This window comes from Myripristis murdjan, chromosome 22 (genome assembly GCF_902150065.1).
Source record: "Myripristis murdjan chromosome 22, fMyrMur1.1, whole genome shotgun sequence".
In the NCBI taxonomy this organism is placed as follows: Eukaryota; Metazoa; Chordata; class Actinopteri; order Holocentriformes; family Holocentridae; genus Myripristis; species Myripristis murdjan.
Genome location: NC_044001.1, coordinates 27,040,552 through 27,063,780, shown reverse-complemented (window position 1 = coordinate 27,063,780; position 23,229 = coordinate 27,040,552). Strand labels below are relative to the sequence as shown.

At 40.9% G+C, this 23,229-nt stretch overlaps 1 protein-coding gene across 2 annotated transcripts in view; it reads left to right on the top strand.

The window, feature by feature from the left end:
- The window catches only part of syt14a (synaptotagmin XIVa), a 64,442-nt gene extending 42,100 nt beyond the window's left edge, over positions 1-22,342 (top strand). The window contains exons 4-9 of one of the 2 annotated variants that reach the window (XM_030044802.1): positions 1,022-1,252; positions 9,114-9,385; positions 10,591-11,040; positions 11,410-11,599; positions 13,057-13,113; positions 16,922-22,342. In XM_030044802.1, the coding sequence (XP_029900662.1) occupies positions 1,022-1,252; positions 9,114-9,385; positions 10,591-11,040; positions 11,410-11,599; positions 13,057-13,113; positions 16,922-17,235 (1,514 nt within the window). In that variant the 3' untranslated portion in view covers positions 17,236-22,342. The remainder of the gene's footprint in view (positions 1-1,021; positions 1,253-9,113; positions 9,386-10,590; positions 11,041-11,409; positions 11,600-13,056; positions 13,114-16,921) is intronic. The other variant, XM_030044803.1, reaches the window with a different exon arrangement.
- The last annotated feature ends 887 nt before the right edge of the window (positions 22,343-23,229 follow it).

Here is a 23,229-nt window from a genome sequence, read left to right as displayed (position 1 = left end):
TACATTAAATCAGTTGTCAGTCAGCGGCAGTTTCTGGAGGAGGGAGATTTACACACATTCCTGTTCCTGGGAGTACAGCCAAGTCTTGTGTTGCGTTGGTCCACTGAGCTGTTCCACTGGGCCAGCTGGAGGATGAGGACCTTGATCAAACGTGGTATTAAACATGGCTTTGCAGAACACTTTATTCACTCACAATACTCAGACTTAACCGGTCGGCCAGGGGATTTGATCCGGTGACAATGGAACCTGTTGATCTGCCTCAGAATTCCAACTGAATCACACATTCCAGACTAACTTAAAACAGCAAGACGTTAGTAGAGCTGGGTCCAGTTCACTTTCAGGTCAGCCAAGTCACAACAAAATGGTGGACAACAAAGTCAATGATAAACTTTTTTCTCTGGCTGGATTTTTGTTTGAGCTAGCTATTGTTATTGTTGGCCGTGGTTACGCTTGTCTTTTCAAAGCGACTTTTGCGATCAGATATGCCAAATCGGAACCCAGCTGTGTCTGCACGTATGTCCAGACTTGAGGCTTCACTGCGACCTGATTGAGTGGTGATCTAATATATTCCCACATGGACATATTCCACTGTATGCATTGATAAATAGTCAGGATTGTGCCCACATGCAGTCCACACCTCACTGAAATTCAAACTCAATGCGAGCCAGGTAACCTTAGCATGTGGATTGACTGATTCCAAATGTGAGCAAGAACTGACTTTTGAGCGTATAGACTCTCATCAGTGAGTCATTTGCTGTCTGTGGACAGATCAATATTTTTTCTTGTGTCTTCTTTGTGTCTTATTGTGGCGTCCATGTCAGTTGCAATGGAACTCAGTCAGCATGGAAGTGGGACTTCCAACCCAAGAGTCAGAACATCTGACAGTCATGCAGAATAACCCCTTTAATTGAACTGTGGAGTAAATATTGCAAATACTGAAGCGACTTAATTACAAGTGAACTGACAGCCTAGTGGGATGATTTCCATCAATAATTAAGCAGGTCATGTCTCTCTCCCCCAGCAGAGAAGGCCTACACAGACGCTGACCTGCAGGCCTCATCATCGGACAGCGAGGATGAACTGATCGGTCAGTATCAAGAGGCAGTCAGCCGCTCCCAAGGCCTGCGGGGAGGTGCAGCAGCAGTGATCAACGCCAAGCATGCCAGGGGCTTCAGCTGGGAGAGCCGGCACAAGTACAGCCCCCTGTCTGCAGAGTATGACGGCTACAGCAGCGAAGCCTCAGCTGAGGATGGTAGGCTCCATCTCTGTGAGCAGAATCTAAATAGAAAGAATCTCCTTCCTGTTCAGTGGTTAGCTCTGTGGCCTCACAGCAAGACGGCTACAATTACAGATCTAAACAAAAGTGACATATTTGTTACGGATTAGCACGGAGGGGAACTGCATCATTCGTGGAGGATGATGCTTTGCTGCCTTGCTTTATGGTTTATTAAACAATATACAGACATATATCCTCACACATGTAATAGCAGCTGTACTGTAGGCTACTGTTATGTTGCATTTGACTGAATATGATCCCTGCAAATTTGATTTCTTTTTTTTTTTTTTTTTTTTTTTTGAGAAATCATGCCTTTCTGTAAATGCAAAGCTGGGAATCTCATACTGACGCTAATTAACAGACAACTGCCCAAATTGTTGTCAGTCACATTCAGATTCATCACAGACTTGATTAGCAAAACATGAGCTGCCTTTTTGACATACAGCTGTATTGTAGCCAGCTGCTAGCCTGCTGTGTGTTGTGTTGTCAGGATTCTTACTGCAGCCATATACAGGCCTCAGAACAGGCCCAGGTTAACCCCGTGGATTTTCCCCAAACGGAAAATATGTTGCATGCAGAATTCCGGATTTGGACAAAGGATTGTAGTCAATGATACATCTGACCTCTGAAGTCTACCATCCACAGGTGGTTTCTTTTTCATTCCATACATATTGGAAAACATAACCAAAAAAACAAACAAACAAACAAAAAAAAAACTAAACCTAAATAAATCAACTTTGTAATAGTAGTAAAACACTTAAAAAAAGAAAAGGGAAAAAAATTCAGTTCACCAAATGAGAATTTCCTGTTTGTCTGTTGTTTTCCGGCGTAACTTTAACTGCATTAGATACGATTGAATTTTAATGATCTCTATGGGGAGGTTGCTTGGTTTTTGACAATCTCTACTACAGGATCTATTTGGAGCAATGACACAAATACTTTGCAACTTAACTTGCCTTTACAGACATACCAAGATGTTTCATCCTGGGGCTTCACATTACATAAATTATGTATTTCTATATCTTACAGCAACACAATACACTTAAATTCTTAGACGTTTGTACAAGAAAAAAGCCAGATGCACTTTTCTCTCAGCAGCAGCATTATTCTCTGTAATAATTGCTTTTCAGAATTGTAAAAATTATAAGTGTTTGTGCAACCAAGACGCACACTGTTCCTCACTGGCACTAATGGACTAATGGTGTCTACATAAAGCCAATGAAAAATTGCACCTATGTGATAGATAACTTTCCTTTAATTTGATGCATTTTCTCCTATCACTGCAGTAAGCTTGAGTGAGAACCACAGACTCCTCTGCACCTCCACACCAACAAACACAAGCACATCGCACCCACAGTCCACACACAGCACAACACACTCGTACACACTGTCAGCTAATCCAGAGAGGTGATCAAAGTGAAGCTCCTGTTCAGCGCACTCTCCGTGGGAGGGTTATGAAACAGTCAACCGTCGACAATAGTCTGCACAGCCGTAGCCTCAGACGCCGCCGAGTTTTGATGCATCTCTGTTCCCGATCTGCCATGCTCGCCATCACAAGGCGTTTACCCCGCTGGATGGAAGGCAGCTTCCACTGCACAGCCCATTAGCTGCACCAAGTCACAGGGGAACGCCGCACTGGCCTATTTGGATCAGTCTACTAGTTGTTCTCTTATTCATCTGTCAACACTCGTCTGGAAGTTTATGCTACTGATTTTATTCTATGACAACACACACATACACACATACAAACCTCAGACATACCCAGAATATGAACAACAGTACTTGGACAGTCTAATATATCTGATATCTCCTGATAATCTCTTGGTGTCTTGGATTCACTTGTTGGATCAAATGATATTAATGAGTGAAGGGACGAGACAAACTGAGGGCATATAACTAAATGAAGGAACATGAAGAAGAGGGAACCTCAGTCTGCAGCAGATCACTATAACAAAGTAAACATAAAACATGTCTAGTGTGTGTCCGACATGGACGTTAAAGGACAAGAACCAACTAAACTTTATCATACTCATAAATTAGTGAATCACGTCCGGCTTTGGATGCTTAAAATCGGAGGGTGGAGGACTGGGTGTCAGGTATTATTATTTGAAGCATCTTCTGATGGTGTAGTTGAAGGATAAACAGTGAATGACTTTTTTCCAATTCTTGTAGTAAAGAGACACTACACTGTACAAGGTTGCAGTTATGCAAGCACTGGAAAAGATGTTTGACTCCTCATTACCACTAGAGGGCCTCTTTCATCTTCGGTCTGAGTTCAGGAGTTTCCTTGGTGTTCATTATACAAAACCACAGCACTGCAGTTTAGTGATTCAGTGGAAATTTCCAAATCTCTCCATATATGTTTTTAAAGATTTTTTTTAAGTCAGCAGATTCCATTTTTGTGTCTTATTTATTCCCTAGAAGTGGCTAATGTCCTTCACTTCCAGTGATGGTCATGCACAGTTTGAACCCACATCTGCATGCTAATGACTGAATGCATAGAAACAACATCAACCATACGTCCTAATTTAACCTCTGTCGGAGACTCAAAGGATAAGAACAGATCTGATTGATTAGATTTTTATTTTTGCAATAAACATTTGTGAATTTATACATGATTCATGATAAAAACACATTCATGTGCATTTGACCACAGAGGATACACATGGAGGTATGAATTAAAAGTCGGATTTGTATTGTGATTCTCGGTGGATGTTAATAAGAGACAACAAACATCAGTTAAAACAAAAACTTCAGTCGATACTGAAGGAAAGCAGATGCACCTAGTGGTGACTACTGTTCAGTTCATTCCAAAAGAACAATCATACTTCCTTCACAAATTTACAGCTTTGGTTTGACACTTTGTAATTTGTAGGGGGAGACAGTTCCACATAATACCTCAGTAGCAAAAAGTGGTTTGAGCTACAGTACAAGGCCCTGGACTTTGAGTGTGAGAGTTTTAGTTGTGTACCATAACAGTATGAGGAGGTAGGGATTGGGAACATTCTACATATGTTGATCTGGTCAAGTCAGCTCGGCACCATGCCAACACGTTCAGACTCCACCAGACCAGTCTGACATCAGTTTGAGTCGCTAAATGCTGCTACATTTAGCAGCTACTGTACCTGATGATGTTATTTCGCATGACCTGCATTATGTTTTTTTAGTTTTTGAGGCAAGCCACCATGCAGAACAGGCCAAAATGGCATTGCATGATAGGCTGCAGCAACATTTCTTGGTTTTGATGTTAAAAGTTTAAGGCATAATTCATCCATTTTGAAAAATGTGATATTACTTCATCACCCCCCTCTAGCAGAAGTGGTGCTATCCACCTCTCATTGTTACTGAGTGCTGGATACTGGCTGGATGCCCCAAACCGCTACAGTTTTGACATAAAACTTTTGCACATGTTGCCTCTAAAATTTGTGGATATGATGGCCAATCTCATGCTGTTTCATGTGACTATAATTTCACTGGAATGTTAGTGTCTGCAATCTCACAGTGTAAATGCCCCATTTCATTCAAACAAGGCTTTAAAATAGCTGCGAAAAGCATTTAACATCAATAAATCATTACCTCATTTATTTTGAGTAATTATTGTAAATAAATTAGATCACTACTGACAATTACATCAGTTTCATCTGGCCCCTACGTTGCATTGTGCATTGCGTGCCACTCTTTTGGAGGCCAATCAGCTGCTTTACAGCACAAAACAGGCACCATTTTATTTGCTTCAAGTAAAACACAACATTATCCCTGTTCCACTGTTGTAACTGCATAGCATCAGCTTGTTATTGGTTCTGATCCTTCCTCTGGGTCTTCAAGAGAGAGAGCAGACCAGGGAGGAGGAGGAGAAAAAGTAGCAACATCTTCTTGGTGACAGAAAGCAGCAGGGCTCGTGGGAAATGTGGTTTTAATTTTGAGAAACACAAAATGTTACATGCAGCAGCTAAAAGTTAACCCTGCTTCTCTGGACTATTTTCAATCTGAATACTGTTGTTTTTCAACTAACAGAACCTCTATTTTTGGATTTTCAGATTATTCTAAGGTTATAAGTTATAGGTAATCAGTTACAAGAGAGGAGATTGGTGAGCTCTGTCCTGAAATGACCAATCTCTGGTTGAAAGTAGCTTTAGTAGTTTTCCTTCCTGTGGTAATTCATTGATGTATGTGTTTTTTTTTTTTTCTCTTTCTCTGATAGAGTGACAGTAATGAATAATCTGCCTCATACTGGTACCAACAACAGGTCTAATTCTGCATGCTATTCTTTCCCTCCAAAACAAAGAAGTACAGGCATCTTTATTCAAATTTGGACATAGTAGTTTCTGTCGGCTCTTGTTTTAAGGCCATTTTTATTTATTCTCAGAGGAGATTTCATTCACTTCAAAAGAGCAGTCGCAAAGTCGCGAGGCGCCCTTGTTGTTTTCTCTCGACTCCCACTGCTGCTTGTGTTTGTCTGTCAGTGTGAACAAGCTTTATCCTCAGGACATATGTATTATACATAAGGAGGATTGTGCAGAGGCTGCAGAAACAGGGAGGGTGGGTGCCCTGGTGGCTTTGCACAGCCTCCCAAAATAGAAAGTAAGCGGGGAAGAGAGAAATAATCTAAAATTTGTCTGGGTCAAATTCTGTCATGGCCGGTTGACGAGGACAGTGTTGGGTGGCAGCACGTTACAGTAAATTCACTTCAGTTCCAAGTAATGAGCACTGTATTAAATTACAGTGTCAGTTTCACTGATAGGCAAAATATAAGTGCTCACCTTCGCTATGAACATCTCTAAATGTTAGACAGAATCTTGTATTCTTTATAATGAATTGTCATCCTCCCATGATGAAAGAGTAGAAAAATGTTAAATGAAAGAAAAATGATTTTTCCAAAAACTTCTTTTCGCAGCATTTGCATAGGCCTATAAGAAGTGCTATATGTATATATAGTATCAGTTATACTACAACTGAGGAATACTTTTTCCTGGTTACCCCACCATTGTGGTTCTTGGCAGTAAAAATATGAATTATGTGTACCAGTTGTTCTCCAGTTTCACCCTACTGCACCACAGAATGGAATATGTAAATGCAACGGGTGTTTCAGTTAGGGATATGATACTGTTGTTGCAAGGTCTTATTAGGCTACAGTGGCATACACAAGCTGGTATTACTCTTTTGCCCTCAGTGAATGGAGCTTGCCCTGCTGACAATAGTGGATTGACTGTCTTGATGTTGATCCACTACTCGATGGCAACAGTCTGAATAGATTTCCTGCAGACTTGTCGAGCTCCAAGGCTGAAACTATACAAAGGGGTCACTTCAGTTTCCTCGTCCTTAGAGACACAGTCAGGACAAAGAACACAAACAAATAGCTGCTCCTCCATTGTCACCTCAGACGCTTACACCTGAAATTTTCTAGAGTGAGAAATCTCATTTCAGAAAGCACAAACTGTTTCCCCTCTTGGAGAGGCATGAGAAGACAAAACAAGGCGACCGCCAGCGAAGAGAGGATGAAACTCAGGGAGGGAAGGGTGGGTTAGACGAGAGGAGAAATGGTAACTGTCCCAATTAGCGGGCTAGAGAAAAGAGTAGTGCTTTTACACTCCAGCTTCCATCGAATCAACCGCCCCCAGCTTGGCAGAAAAAAAAAAGCTGCTCGAAATGGAATTGCCCCTTTTATCAAGCCCTCCATGACACTTAGTTAAGATTCCATGCTGCCACTGATATGTGCCACTTTGAGGTGGTGTCTCACTGATTTTATCAAGAGTGAAAGTTTCAAGAACTTGGGAGAATGCTGGAAAATGACTTGGAGTGGATTACGTCATTATATTGTTGGATTTTACAGAAGTTTTTTCTTTCTTTTTTTTTTTCTTAAAGAAAACGGGGTTGAAGCACTCTTTGTCAATCTCCCTTTGGAAGTACTACCATAGCCTGTGCAATTTTTGTGGATCTAAATTGGACAAGGGTGGCAGATTTGAGAATACAGCCGGCAACAATATTCAAGGTTCTTTTAAAGGACCAGGAAGATGCTCAATATAGACTGAGTCTTAGGATTCCAGGCAACTGAATCATTTAGAAAGGTGAGAGGAATGGCATATATGGCAGATTAAGGAGTATTCAGTTCAGGCCTTTAATGGTGCACATCTGATGTTTTATTTAGGTTGTGCATTTGAATTTGAGCCGAGGTTTCTTCTCACACAACACACTATGCTCATGAGGACAGGCACAGTGTGTCAAGATGAAAATAAAACGTGCAATATGGAGACAACTTTTGTACAGTCGTGCTTGATCCGGTGCTAAAGAATTACATGAATGATAGAGGATTTACCAGAAAATAAGAATTGCACATCAGATACACTGTTTGACACTGAGGCACAGCCATTGATGAAACATTTATTCTCACTCAGAGACTCATTAAAATGCAGGATAACTTTGCCTGAGGCTATATAGAACAACATATGTGTTCAATGTGCTCGCTGCATAAACCTCTGTCATAAGTGCTTTACTGTCGGGGAGGTCAGCGTTTCCTGTGGTGTGAATTCTATAAAATCACAGCAAAATGAGTAAAATGATCTCTTCTCCCTGTCTCCTGTCACTAGAACTGGATTAAAATGCTTGAGATGGCTAACCAACATTCATCAAAATAAAGTCTGTATTTATTACTGTATGCTCTGCTGGTGGTAGGCTAGAGGTTAGAGACGCTGGCTAGCAACTGAAAGCCCTTGAGCAAGACACTGAATCCACAGCTAATCCTGTGGACAAGACTGGGCAAACCAAGTTGAACCATTGAAAGTGTGCATGTTTGTGTATACGTGCACCAGCATGGAATTCCACCAGACCGAGCAACGGAGCAGAGGTGACATTTCCTACCGTCTGTCGATCCGATAACCGTCGCGACTAAACATCCCTGCTGGATTTCAGTTTCCTCCCTCCTATGTGGACCCTAGGAAGAGTAACTGTTATAATTTGTAATAGCTAATGAGAATCCTAATAAACTAAATTAGACCAGATCTCCCTGCAGGAAAGTAGAGCCCATTAGCAGTCACTGAGCGTTGTCCTGAACGCTGAGATTCCATCTTCCCCCAGCTCCTGAGACTGGAGTTTTGTGGGAGCTTTTCATTCTGGACTGTAGCAACTTTTTTAATTAGCGACTGCCTGCCTTCAACACTCCCAAGTAACTAGCTAGCTAGCCTAAGTACAAATAAACAATGACAAATAAATAATGACATCCTGATACCCTGATAGCACACATATGTCACCCCGAGGCTGTAATCCAAGATTGCAAATCAGCTGAATATCAGAAAATACATCTTGCCTACATAAATAAACATTCCACCTGTCTTTTAGTAAGGAGGCCGACTTTAAACGATCTCCAGACTACATGAGGACATAGAGAAGACATTGGAAATGGATATATTGGTGCTGTTGCCGATGTTATGCCAATGAGAAAACTATGCAGGGGCGACATAAATACGATCTAATTTTTCATCAGTTTGATGTCAGGGTAGCTAGGAAGCCGTACTACAGAGGACATAAATACTTCTGCTGAGTAATCTGTATATTCTGTCATGCATAACTGAATACTCTACATCCCTACACATGTGTACATACAAGTAACCATGCACACAAACCATGACCACGGTGAAATTACAATGTAGGCCTTTGTCTTGTGTGTCCAGTAATCTCGTCATGGAAGACCTGGATTTTGGTGCATGTGTGTGTCAACAATGCAGCGTCACTCAAGGACAGAAAGACTCAGTAACATTCTGTAAAAACTGCTGGAATCATTTTCATTACATAGCCTATATATTTTTGTGGTTCTTTTCCTGTGTCCTGACTCGCTACCTACCAGCGAACTGCATCCAGAGGATGAGACGAACGCCTCCGCTGGACGAGCTTCAGCCGCCGCCCTATCAAGACGAGGACGGCTCTCCACGGATGTCCTGCACACCATCAGACCTGGGTGACGCCAAGTGTGACCTGTCCCACGCCAGCGACAGTCCCCGCCTTTCCTACGGCAAATGTCCCAGCGAGGGCAGCGGTGGCCAGGAGACCGAGAGCTACCTCAACAAAGGCTACGAGGAAGATGTTCCCAGTGACAGCACCGCCGTCCTCAGCCCAGAGGTAAATGATGCTTCATGCCACAGCGATCACAGAGGGGTCTTCAAAGTCACAGAAAGTGTAGTTACTGATTTTAAGGAAGACTTTACTAACTGCTGTACCTTGTTCTTGCTCAATCTTCTGTGACCTGTTTTCCTTCATGGTAAAAGCCAATTTTAAGTTTTTATGTACAGTATTGGGAAAAAATATTAATGCTCAACTCAGACCTCTTAGTGCCGTCCACACTGGTATGTACTTTGAGCTCCTTGGGCAGAGGTCTTTTGTCTGTTCCAGCGGCCCGGCTGAAAACTAAAGGGACAGGGCATTTGCAGTCAGGGCCCCGAGGCTCTGGAACGATCTGCCCGAGGAGATCAGGTGGGCTGAGTTAGTGATTTCTCTTAAGTCCCTTCTTAAAACATAATTTTATCAGAGACCCTCTCCGGATTTTTCTTGAGTTTTAATTTTCGTTGAACTGTCTTTTATTGTTTTTTGTACTCCAAATTGTTTTTAATGCCTGATGAGTTTATGACTTGTTTTATTTTTTGCAGCCTTCATGAAGCACTTTGTACTGTGGATTTTGGATTTTTTTTTTCTTTTTCTTTTTTTTATAATTTACAATAAATATCCATAAAAAGCTGTACTATCGACAAAGCAAAGAACCCATGATCAAAACAGGAGATTACTGTATATTTACTCAAAATATATACATGCAAAAAATACTGTAATATGCAGTATGCAGTGTCAGTTCTGCAGCAGCACAAAACTGTAGGATGTAACGAAACAGACTCAACACATTACACTGTTTTACAGTAAAAGAAAACCAAAGAAAACAAAAATGAAAATAGCAATGTGACCAAAAATTACTGTTGCTATTTTATGAACAGCCATGCAGGCTTCCTTACAGTGTTTTATGTAGTGGTGAAGTGATTAGCAGTTGTGTCACAGAGGTCTTGAACTAATGTTACTTGAAGTAACAAGACATGATTGAAATTACATGTTGGGTTGATTTAGTGATCTGCGTGTCTAGTAATAAGCACTGAGACATACTTACATAGCAACATTTAGAGTGTGTACTTTGTATCTAAATACAGCATTTTGTGTCTGGAGGTAAGAGCAACTTTGGTTCTTTGAATATTGAAACGCTGCTCTGAAAATAGGCCCAAACCAATCATAAAACACAAAATTGGAAAACACTTTCATATTGAGCATTTTTGTGATGTTTTTTCCAGGACATGTCAGCCCGTGGATCAGCAGCACAGCTCCCTAAGGGTTATGAACCGGATCCTGTTGCGAAGTACGGCACCCTGGATGTGGTGTTTGACTACGACTCAGAGGATCAGCGGCTGGCAGTGACCATCACGGCCGTAACAGACCTCCCTGTCCTCAAGCGCACCGGGAACATCTCCTGGCAGGTTCACCTGGTGCTGCTACCCACCAAGAAGCAGAGGGCGAAGACGGGGATCCAGAGGGGCCCGTGTCCCATCTTCACAGAGACGTTCCGCTTCAGCCATGTGGAGTCAGAGATGATCGGCAACTACGCCGTCCGGTTCCGCCTCTACAGTGTGCGGCGGATGAAGAAGGAGAAGGTGCTCGGGGAAAAGGTGTTCTACCTCACCAAGCTCAACCTTCAGGGCAAAATGTCTGTGCCGGTCATACTGGACCCATGCTGTGCACTCCCGGTGAGTAGGATCAAAGCCTGCCTCCCTCAACAAGCATGCTCTTCCCTGAAACATTTTCAGTCAGAAGGAGATTAATATTTGCATTTCAAGACAACACACAGGTTTCACTTTGTATCTGCTTATGTCAGCCAGCCCTTCTTGCTTGTTTGGTTTGTTATATGAACAGTATTTGTATGATGTCGTATCACTTGCTGCTATTATTTATTAATCATACAGTGACCAGCAATTGAACCAATCCTTTCTATGTGTCTCTGCTTCAATGAGTTCAGTCATATGCAGGCTTTATTGTTGGATGTGTGATGGTAGCTACATCGGCAGTGACATTTCAGCTCACTGAACAATTTTATGAATGGTTGCCAACATTTTCAGGGTGGGGAATCCCAGGTCAGCCTCTCAGAAATGTCATGCAGTGAAAGCGCCTCATCATTCCAGTCAGTCAGTCAGACTTCCACACCAGAGATCCTTGTGGGCCTGGTTTACAATGCCACAACAGGACGTCTCTCTGTGGAGGTCATCAAAGGCAGCCATTTCAAAAACCTGGCTGCCAACAAGCCACCCAGTAAGTATGCTTAAACGCCTCGTAAGTTGTCAAAAATAAGAGGAATGCACATTGTAAAATGGCATTTTTTGGAGTTTTTTGGGACCAGAAGTTAGTGGAGAACAGGGTAAAGTGGGCTGCTGGATAAGGGCAGCAGTGCACAAAATGTGATGTGTTTTAGGAAGAGTAAGGACTAATTCCTTTCCTTGAATTGGGATATGGAACAAGTGTCAAGAGAGCCAGGACAAAAATGCATTTTTTGCTATGTAAGGAAATTTCATCATAGTAAGTCATATTTCTTGTACTATATATAAATGGAAGTAGGTACATTTCTGGCTTATTCCAGATTTTTATAACATGATGTCATAACCTTTGGTTATCTATGGGCCTTAGTTGCTGTGGGAAGGTTTGTCAAAATTGAAGCTGTGCAGTAAAATATGCCACTAGTCTTGCGGCAGGTTGTGTCTAAACATTAACTTTTTTTTTTAAAGAAGCATATTTCTAAAACTGTTATAGTTTGATTTCGATAGATGGCCAGTGATCCAGATTATATAGCAATGACTGTTTAAAGTTTATATACAGTTATGGTGGTATAGCAGCACAAAATATAAAAAGTGGCTCATATTACCCAATTCTCCTCTACAGTGTAGTTCTTATCAGTTTAGCTGCAACACAAATCCAGCTACACCGCATTTACTGCAGTTGAATTAAAACCAGTAATATTGTTTTTCTTTGTACAACTACTGTACACCTGCTTTTGGAGGGAATTTTGTGGAAGGAGTGGAAAGAAAAATTTTTAACTTTACTCACATTTGTCAGTATAGGTATGCCATCTTTTTATCTACTAACTAAAACATGACACAGCAAACCGTTCAGGTTGCCAGCATGTTTTTGTGTTCTTAAGTCAATTACACATTTTACTGTGAGTGCACAGCTCATTCATTGCCCTGCTTAGGGTTGGCAGTTCACCTCATAATGGGTGAATGAATGGTACTCACCCACTAATAAGCTTATAAAGAGTGAACTTAAGAATACCTAGAGCTTGATTTATAACTACTAATAGCATTTGATATAACTGATGTGAAAAAGATATCTGTCATACTTAAAATATGTGCTACATTCATCTATTCTTATGTTCAGACATGACTGAACAACAGTTACCTTGGAGAAACTGTGCACAGCCTGTAAACTCTCCAAGCAGGAGATGATCTGATCTCTTTGGGCTGCACTATCTGCGTCAGTTCTCCTCTGTTTTTGATCCCTGCTGTCCATGATTTCCTGTCACTTTCCAGGGGATCCAGCAAGTTCAAACAAAAACGGCCTCTTGTTGAACTTTGTGTGATATTGTTGGCTTTCTGACCCTGTTTTTCTTTCCTTGCATTTTCTCTTTATGTCTGCACCTGACACTCTCTCACCCTACTACCTATTGACATCTTGGTCCGCTGTTTCTCTTACTGCTTCCCAACCCTTGTTGTCAGATGGGCTGTTCTGTTGTCTAAAGCACTTGATAGGTGGCCAGGTTTATATTATCAGAGGTGAGTCTCTGTCCCTGCCACTAACTGAGGTGCAACTGATGTTCTTCCCTTTCTAGAGGTTGGCAAAGTATCTTCATGGATGCAGGGCACAAGGAAAATTTTTCCAGTGGGCAACATTTGTAATTTTCTGAACAATTGTCCACATTTCAACACATCCTTGGTTTGCAGAAATGCAAAACACCCACTGGGCCGTCTCAACACAAATTTTGGCCATTCCCGTTTTGGGAATTGTCCAGTAAGCAAAATAAGCAACCACTCTTATTGCCTGGGCGCTCTAGGGCTCCACCCACCTTCTTAAACTCTGATGGATTCTCATACATCTATTTGTCTTGTAGGCTACAGACTATTAAAACCCTTTATAGGGCAAGTGACTATTTTTGGTAATTTCAGAAATTTTACATATCAGGCCCATCCCCTGTCTCAGTTAGTTCAATAGTCATTTGGTCTTCACCCAGCCAATCAGCAAAGATCGCTCTACATCCCAGGTCACATGATTGTGGCATTTGACCAATCTCAATGGCTTTGATTTTCTATTACAAAAAGAAAATTTTCGAAAAATTTTATAGAAGTAATAAAGTCCTGTCATGTTCTCTAATAACAGTCTAGGGTTGTTTTTTTTTAATTTCAAAGTATTTCAATGAGTGCCCTATAAAGGGTTAAACTAAATGCATAACCATAGCTATCAAAACAAACAAAAAAACTAACCACCATTGCACTGACTTATTGCACTATTATTGCATTGTGATGGTAATCCAATCACATTTTCAGCGTGATTTATCTATAATAAGTGTGGATTACAATAAACAATATTCTATTTGCTGGGGCTGGAATGGCCCTCATGATACGTTACATATCATGATACATGCATGACAATGTGATTTGTATCATAACACATTGTAATAAGATTTGACAAAAATGACAACATGGAGCTTGAAATAATTCTCGTGTGTCACCTCTGAGCGGACTAATGGAATATAAAACACATTATATGATAACAAATTTACCCAACAAACCTATTCAAAACAATTGTTACTTCCATTAACTTCAAATACACCAAACACTGGGAAGATGTTGCTGTCTATTGGATATCCCCCATGCCCTTAGAAATACAAAGCTACATTTTTCTGTTACTAATATGCTTCGTCTTTTTCAGTATGGCAATTAAAAACATTTTTCATTTTTACTCGCCCTGTAACTCAATAAATTCAAAATTATTACACTCATCCATGAAGAGGACTGCCTGCTGTAAACCTTGTCCACCGTATTTATGAATGTGTATCACATCTCCCTCTTGCACCTTGTTATGCATGCACTCCCTTGTACCTGCCTCTTGCCATTGTGTTCGTGCTTGTGCTGCCTGGAAGTCATGAATGTTTTCATACCAAAGTAGCACTTTTCACACCAACTCAACCTGGTTTGCTTGGTGGCTGATGCAGTGCCAGCTTGAGGGAACTGCAGTATGTCAGTGACTGCTGGCTTAATTTCAAACAGTATAGTCTGGCATGACTTGGGTGTAATTTTACATTTTTCAGCTCTGCCTACATGAAGCAGAGACAGGACTTCTGGTGTCAGCCTGGAAGCAAAGAGAATAAATATTCAAATAAAAGATACACTGCGCTGTCCTGTCAACTGTTGTGTTCCTTCTATTCAGAGAATTATGAAAATAGTCATGACTAGCTGCTAGATATTTTAGTATTGTTTGTACTTTTTCTTAATAGCATCTATCCACCTATAGTCTTCAAAATACATTCAGAAAATAGTCACATCTGGTGACACTGAAAAAAAATCTTTGTGCAAAATCCTTATGAACACCGTGATTGACATTGTGTGTTCCACAAAGTGGCTATAGTGAAGTGTGAAGATGCAGAGCAATTTCAAAGCTCTTTTGCTACAATTTCAAAACAGTGCCAAGCCTATGAGTCAAGTTAATCATCAGTCGCAGCCCCTCTCATTCACTAACAATACCAAAGAGCTGTGCATCACCGCGACTGACCACTTAAGACATCCACAGCTCTACAGAGCCCATTCAACAGCAGTCAAAAAAGAAATCAAGGCTATTTTTTTCACTGTGCTTTTATGTCAAAGAGAGCAACCGAATGTGTGATTCAAGGCGGTGAGCTAGGCGTACGAAAGCAGCTGGCACTCGACAGCATGAAAGCTTCAGCAATTCATTCCTTATACTCTCTCTTAGACAAGAACATAATACAGAGCATTATTATGGAGTGTGGTTGTAGACGAGGGGCGAAACACTCTCAAAGACCCATTGTGATTGCTAGTCTTGCCTCGCTTACTTTCAGTTGGATTTGTGGCTTCAGTTTATGTCAGAGTTTTTGCATGGAAATGAGCAGTGAATAAGAAAACAGTGAAAGCTGATTCACTTGATAATAGCTGTAAAGGATTTTTTCATTCCTAGGCTCTGGGGTTAAATGAATAACATGTATAGGCAATGATTTTTGTAATATGCACACTGCTTTATGAAGAAATAGAAGGGAATCAGCTGGGAAATAAAAAGTGTATGAAATGGGTGCATGTCAAACAGGCCAGTAAAGTCCACAGAATCAGTAACGGAGCAGCTCTACAGTAGAATTCTTGAATGCTGCACATGGAAAACACATACAAATATTAATAATATTTTCTGTGTGATTATAATTTAAGATCCATCCAAAACTGTGAGCCAGCATTTATGTTTTCTCTTCTAAAAGATGAATCTGCTGTTCAGCATTTGCCCTGCCTACTGTCATGACATAAAGGATTTAGGCCATGGTCAAATAATGCACCACTTCTGCATGTGCCTGCACCATTTTTCAGTTTTTCAAGGGCGGGTCGCACAAGGTGGAAATTTCCTCCAAACTGTGTGCCTCTGCAGCCCAAATGCTTGGATATTCAAAGAGTTTAGATAGCTGTTTAAACTTTTAAAGAGATGGTAAGCTCAATTAAAACATGAATTTTCTTTTTCTTTAGTATTATTCGTGAGTGGCTTCTTCATAATCCATCAAAATCCATCCCCTAGGAGGGGAATAATATTGTCTGAACCCTGTTAAGACCAGCTGCTCTCCAGCAAGGTCAAAACGTGTTGGAACTGAAAGATTACCATTTTCACTCGTGCTGCAACAGTATGTTGTATTATGTTAGCTAACATTGCTGTAGAGCTCACTTGCCAAAAATTTAGCTTAGCTGAAGCTACAAACCCAGCTAAAGTGCCAGTTTAGACTGAAGCACTTTGCCAGCCTTCTCCTCTTCTGACAGAATGATAGTTTGGTCAAAATAATTCTGGGTAAAATGGTGGATTTCTATCAAGGGACAGCACAAAATCAGCAGCTTTGCGAACAAGCTGACAGTTGCTGTTCCTCACGACTGTTTGATGAGCTGAGTGGAGGACAACAGGTGCAGCTGAGGGCTGTCGGTCCAGGGTGGGAAAAGGAAGTTTACTGAATCTCAGTTCACACTGCACGCAGGGATGAGTTATGTTGTGTCGCGAATTCCTCACTTCCCAGAAAACAACTGGCTGCCATTTGCATTTGAGGGGGAAATAAAACGGGTTATATGCGATCATGTCCTAATGTCCTGCAATGACATTATTACAAAAGCACATGCGTTTGCTCCCCAGGAACCCCAACTGACTAGTAATGCTTTAATTAAGAAAGAAAATAAGTAGCAAGGCATAAGGATTTTGCACAATGAACCCGTTTCTTAAGACGGCCTGAATTTTTGAATACTTGAAATGGTGTAGTATGGTCACTATAGGTTTGAAAGGGGTTTTGTGCCATTTTCCAGCTCTAACTGCCTCCTCCTCTTGTTCCTTGTTCAGATACATATGTTAAGTTGACCTTACTGAACTCCATGGGCCAGGAGATGTCCAAGTGTAAGACATCCATCTGTCGAGGTCAGCCCAACCCAACCTACAAAGAGACGTTTGTCTTCCAGGTAGCCCTTTTCCAGCTGTCGGATGTCACGCTCATCCTCTCGGTCTACAACAAGCGCAGCATGAAGCGTAAGGAGATGATTGGCTGGATTTCGCTCGGCCTCAACAGCTCCGGAGAGGAGGAGCTCACACACTGGACTCAAATGAAAGAATCTAAAGGACAGAAGGTCTGCCACTGGCACAGCTTGTTGGAGTCCTAACAGGGATGGGACAGTAAAGGTCAAGAAAGTCAGCAGGGATAACTGCACAGAACACATGCCACCACAGATGTGTCAGAAATGGACAAGCGAGCAAGTTGGAGTAGGTAAATGGGACAGATGCCCAGGTGGGATGGTGGGAAAAAGGGTCAGTGGGGATCAGAAAAAGGAGGGGAGCCCCCATGTGTCTGGAGTTCTTCAGCTAGGTGTGGCATACAAATTTTCATGGCATGTAAAATGACTGACAACTTTACTGCGTGGCTTTCATTTTACATGTTTTTTAAAGTGGTAATCCGCGAGATTCACATTTTGATTGTGTCTCCATCTTTGTTGCAAAGTGGGTACTGCTGCATGAATTCTTTGGATTTTCTGTTGAGGATTTTTCAGGTTTTCCTTTCTTTCTTCAGTCATGCTAACTACCTAGTTCATCTTCTGTTTGTTACTGACAAAACGTTCTTGCAGCTTACAGAAACAAATGCATCACTTTTCCCGGGAATAACCTATTGTACACCTGGTGTTTCAAACGGCAAAATGTAAAAGCTTTTATGACCTGGTTGGAGAATGACTCAGTGTTGTATTTGGCACTAGAGCACAGAAAAATGGATATTTATTTATACTAAAATGTCGCGGATTATTACTTTAAATCCAACTGTTTTGTGGATGTGGAGAATAATTTGCCCAAACTGATAAGGCAGTTTCTGCTGTAATCCCATTGGTTCAACTGCAAATTCAGTGTAATTCTGTTGCTCTCCAGCCTACATGGGTATCTGAGGTGAGGGAGGCATATTTAAGGATTTTTTTTCTGGAAGGTGTAGTAAGTGCTGGCCAATTTGGATGAAGCTGAAAGATAATTATGAGGAATTTATTTAGAGCTGAGCTGAAATATGGCGATGCTTTCATCAATCCAGGTGAAATATCTCTGTTGTTTGAAGCTCATGTCAAATGAACACAGGTATGAAGCTTTCCACTGACTGTCGCACTCTGCGACTTCTGAGTCCGAACTTCCCACCTTCGTACTGAAGGAGTTCCACTGGACGCCCGAAAGAAGACAGAAAAATATTGAGCTGTCCACTGACAACTAATGACTCACTAACCAGAGTCAGTAACGATAACTAACATTAGCTGCTAACGATAGATAGGCGAGCTACAGCTAGTCATCGTCACTGCCAGTGCTTGATCCATTCATCAAACTAAGGGAACACACTGCTATAAATTTACAGCATAAAGACTACAAAGAACGCTAGATTGAAGTTGAATGTGTTTTAAGACAAAAACAGAAAATGTCAGAGAAATAGTTGGTTTATTGTTGACTGTTTGCGGTGATGTCAAACATGCGTGTTTTGGTAAGTCCAGATCTTTTTGGGTAGATTTTAGATCTCTGTAATTGTGACTTGGAGTTCCGACTTAAGTGGTGTTCCTTTGGACTTTTCCATGTCAGAAGATTTATCCAGGTAGGGTTAGGGTTAGGATTTGGGTTAACCCGAGTTCAATGGAAAGCTCCATAAGGGCCACAGAATTTCTGACATCTTTGCCAGGCGAATCAACTTTATGGCAAATAAACCAACATGACTAATGGCATGTTCAGACCAAGTGTGAAGTGAATTATCGTGTCGTGGAATACAGCTGCAAATTTTCACTCAAGTTGAAAAATTTCAAGTCATGCGAATACATGGGTGACGTGAATTTCATGTTGTCACGCTTTCCCATCAATCAGGAAGCAGAAATTCACATAATTTGTGTCGCCTGCAGCAAATTTGCATCTAATCGCGCCTTGGCATTGACATTACATGTAATCATGCTGCGAAAAACCCACTTGGCGTTTGGTCTGAACTCACAGTAACAGTGGATGCCATGGTCAACACTGAGATGAAGCTCATTTTGTTTTGTCAGACAGTTTCGAAACACCACTTTGCAGATGCACTGCTGCACTGAGAAATGCTTTATATTGAAAAGTATCATAGTTTGTGTGCTGGCTGTATGAGCTGCAGAAATCAAACTGCTTGAAATGAAAATTGAAGCAGTACTTTATGAGTAACCCTCGAACAAATCCACCTCGGTATCACATTTCAGCCGTTAAAATAATAAAATGTACCTGTTACTTCTGGCATCGCCAACCCTCCCTTTTACCTGCTCTGGTGCTATAGTGCTGCAGTTGCACACACAGAATCCCTCGCCTTACGTCTTTGGTTCAGTCATTTCTTAAATGACTTCTTTTGGATCTGTTCCAAAGCAAATTCACCTAGACACACCCCTGGAGCACACAGACCTGCATCCATAGTTGCAGAAAGCACATCCAGTACAGCACCACTCAACCTTTGATGAAGGGATGTAAAATGTTTAAGAAAAAATGTTGAGAAATTAGATGTGCTCGTAGGAGCCATGACGTGTATCGACAAACTCTCTGGTGAATGTCTGTGGGGAAAAAAGGCATGTATTCATAGCTGTGGCCACATTCTCACTGCATTTAATTTTGAGACAACATGAGATACATATATTCTTTACTGTGCCTGTGGTGGTGGTGAAAGCTAGCTTTGTGCAGTGTTTACCAAGTGGAAGTGTGTGTGTGTGTGTATATGTGTGTGTGTGTGTGTGTGTGTGTGTGTGTGTGGTTGCGCGTGGAGAGGTACAGTAAAAGGGGATGGGGTAGTGGTGACGGGTCGGGGGGCTGTGACATATAGTAGGTAGTTGTTGCATTTTCTTGTGGGGTGTGACAATTTCTGAACTAAATTATTTAGGGGAAAGCAACTCATTTCTTGATTGTTCGCCATATACTGTATCCTTTATATAAATGTTTTCCTATCTATTTTTGTATCAGTAATTGGGGGGAAATTATGTCAAGACAGTTAAATAGTGAATGAAATATTAACCCACTCTGTGAGCAATACTGATTGCTTCTCTTATTCATTCCATTATTTTATTTATTTATTTAGTTAGTTTCTATTTCTGCAGTGATGTGTTAGTGGAATAATGTGAAAAAAAAACAACCTTTATACGATACAGCATAGAATGCACTCCCTGTTCTTACTGAGACACAAGAGGGAACAGCAACGGGACATTTTAGGTGTGGAGGTGAAATTTCAGCCGGAGCAGGAAAATGAGCAGAAAGTAACGCTTGTAGATTATGTTTGATAGCTCCGGTCCTTTCTTAAAGGGAGGGAAAATGTCAGCGGGACCAAGAGAACCCATCTCAGTTCAGTTTGTCAAGACTTTTTGTCAGCTTCGATGCTTTCTAACGGCAACACAAAAGCACAGCCTTTACAGCACAACAATGAAACACACCTTGTGAAAGACGAGATCCCACTTGCAGGAAGTCCAGCAGCATCTGCGTGTCTCTGTCTTCTCTGTCTGAAGACTCATGTACTGAAAAGTCAATTCTAAAGCAGACCAGCAGAATACCTGACACAGTTTTCCTTTCTCCATCCCAAAGCACATACCCTAAATACATGGGAATACATCTTGCTGATTAACCAAACTGCCCACCTTAAAGGTCCAGGAGTTACACACTGCAGAAACAAGACATAACATGGACTATATAAATATATATAAATAACCTTTGACCAAATATGGATTTCTGGGTCCAACATATTTTCTCTCTGGGGAAAATCTACGAGGGTTCCACATAATCATCCCTGTCTCAGTTTGTGATTTAAACTGGAGATTAAAACTTGTTTTTTTATCTGCGTGTTTCTCTGTTAAATGTCACTAGATCCATTGAATTCTTCTGAATTAAGTTCCACTGAAATCAAGGCCCTTTGAGACTGTAAACAGTGATACTGGGCTCCAGATAAACCTGAACTTGAACTGAACTCTGCTGACGCTCTCTCACCCAAATCATTATTTCGCGGACAAAAAGCACTGCGAGGCGCTTGAAATATGTAGCTGTTCTGTGACGAGCTTCAATTTACAACTAGAATCATTTGCGCTCACCGCTGAGCCATGAAAAATAGTGAGGTAACAGCTTCCATGTCCATCTCTTTGACTGATCTGTTCTCTTTGCTCAAGGATGCCAAAAGTATTGCAAAGTGAATCAGTTTAATTGCACTGGTCATGTTCAAGTTCTAAAGAAAATGTAAGGAAATTTTCTTGTTTTACATACAAAGAAACGTCAGCGTGGAGAAACCCTGTTCATTTCTCCTGTAGACCATACATTTTTTGAAATCTTAAACACCAACAAATCAGAGACAAATGACAACATGACTTCCTCTGTAATGATGAAGAAGTGCAATTTCCGTTTTAGGTCCACCGGCCGTCCCTCGACCTGCATCACTCACTTCTACTTAGGTTAGTGATTTCATCTATTTACCAGAATGTCTTTCAATCAAAGGAGGGCACACAAATAGCTGGAAAGTGTGTCTGTTATTGTGGCCATGGCCATTACCATGTTATCTGAGGAAATGACACAAACCCAACAACTAATGACAAAATGAGCCCAGGAATGGTACATATATTGCCAATACCGGTTCTTAAACAACTAGTGGAAGTATATCTTGTATCTTGTTTAAACAGCATTTTAGGGTGGATTTCCCCTTTAATTTAAGAGTATCTCACTTGACCGACAAGAGAGAACCATGTTGAAAACATATGCTGTTAAATATCAGCAAGTGAAAATGAAAAAGTCATCTCCATGATATATCCCCACAACTTCACAAGCCACAGCTCAACATAAGTTGTTTTTCATATAGTTGAATGTGACATATATTTATTGAATCTCATACCCTGGAAGAATAATCCACAAGCTCTCAGAATGTCTTGCAGATCTTTCACAAGATGTGTTCTCGCCTGTATGGTTTCTCAGCCATGTTTATGCTTTTGCAGTATTGTTTCTGTCTATTTCCATTTCCTCGACTCCCTTTGAAGATATTTCGGGTTTTGGATTACATTTGTGTTTTTTTTTTTTTTTTTTTGTCTTATAAACTGCCTATGCCGCTGATGGCATCGGTGCCTTACTGTTTTCACTCAGCAACCTTGTGTCACAGTGTCTTAATGTACCTGTAAATGTACTTTTCATCTGTACTTCAGGTTGAGTTGGATTTGTAAAATGTCTTACACAATGATTTATGATAAAGCAAATTTATATGTGATATTATTGTTTAAGAAAAAAGAGGAAAAATGGCTTGGTGTGGGAGTCCTTTTGAACACATCGCATCACATCGGGTTCACATTAGTGATGATCGCCCAGTTATTCATGTGTTTGTGTGTGTGTGTGTGTGTGTGTGTGTGTGTGTGTGTGTGTGTGTGTGTGTGACTGTGAGTGAGTGATCACATGTGTATAACAGTGTGTACCTGAATGTATTTACACTGATGTGGATTTCTACATGAGCAAACACAAGCTACTTTGACTCAGGGTCAAGATGCATAGGATCTCTCTGGTGAAAATCATCCAGAATTTAAACAATAATTTTTAATAATAATAATTCCCGAAACCTGTCTTGCTCTGCACTGTCACCAAACAGCCAACAGGTGGAGCAAGTATTGCATTTTCCTGCTTATTTACCACCTGGATTTGGCAACTTTGAACTCTATCATAATGATTTCAAGAATGTGTTAGCATCATGATAAACTTTCTACATTTCTGAATTAGTGTTAGTCTATATAGGCCGTATGAGCTTTAAAAATTCATGCTAATCCAAATAAATATCCAGTGCTGGCAATATATTGTCTCTGAAAATAGACTGCCTGCAGCTCTCGGGGGAATAGTTAACTGTGTATACTGTAGCTGCTCTGCAAACAAAAATTCACTCGACGCTCCAGGCAGAAATACCTAGTTGTTGTTGAAAGAGCATTCAAGGCTAACCCATTTTTTTGAAGGAAGATGGCTTTCCATAATAAAAAACAGAGACTTCACTCAAATTTAGTCAGGAGGATACCTGGAAGAGCACGAGGATGGAAATAACAAACTGATTTTAAGGCACGGCGATGAAATAACAACTATTACACGCACACACACACACACTTTCATCAGTTTGGTATGTCACGGTGATGCACTCTCCACGGCTA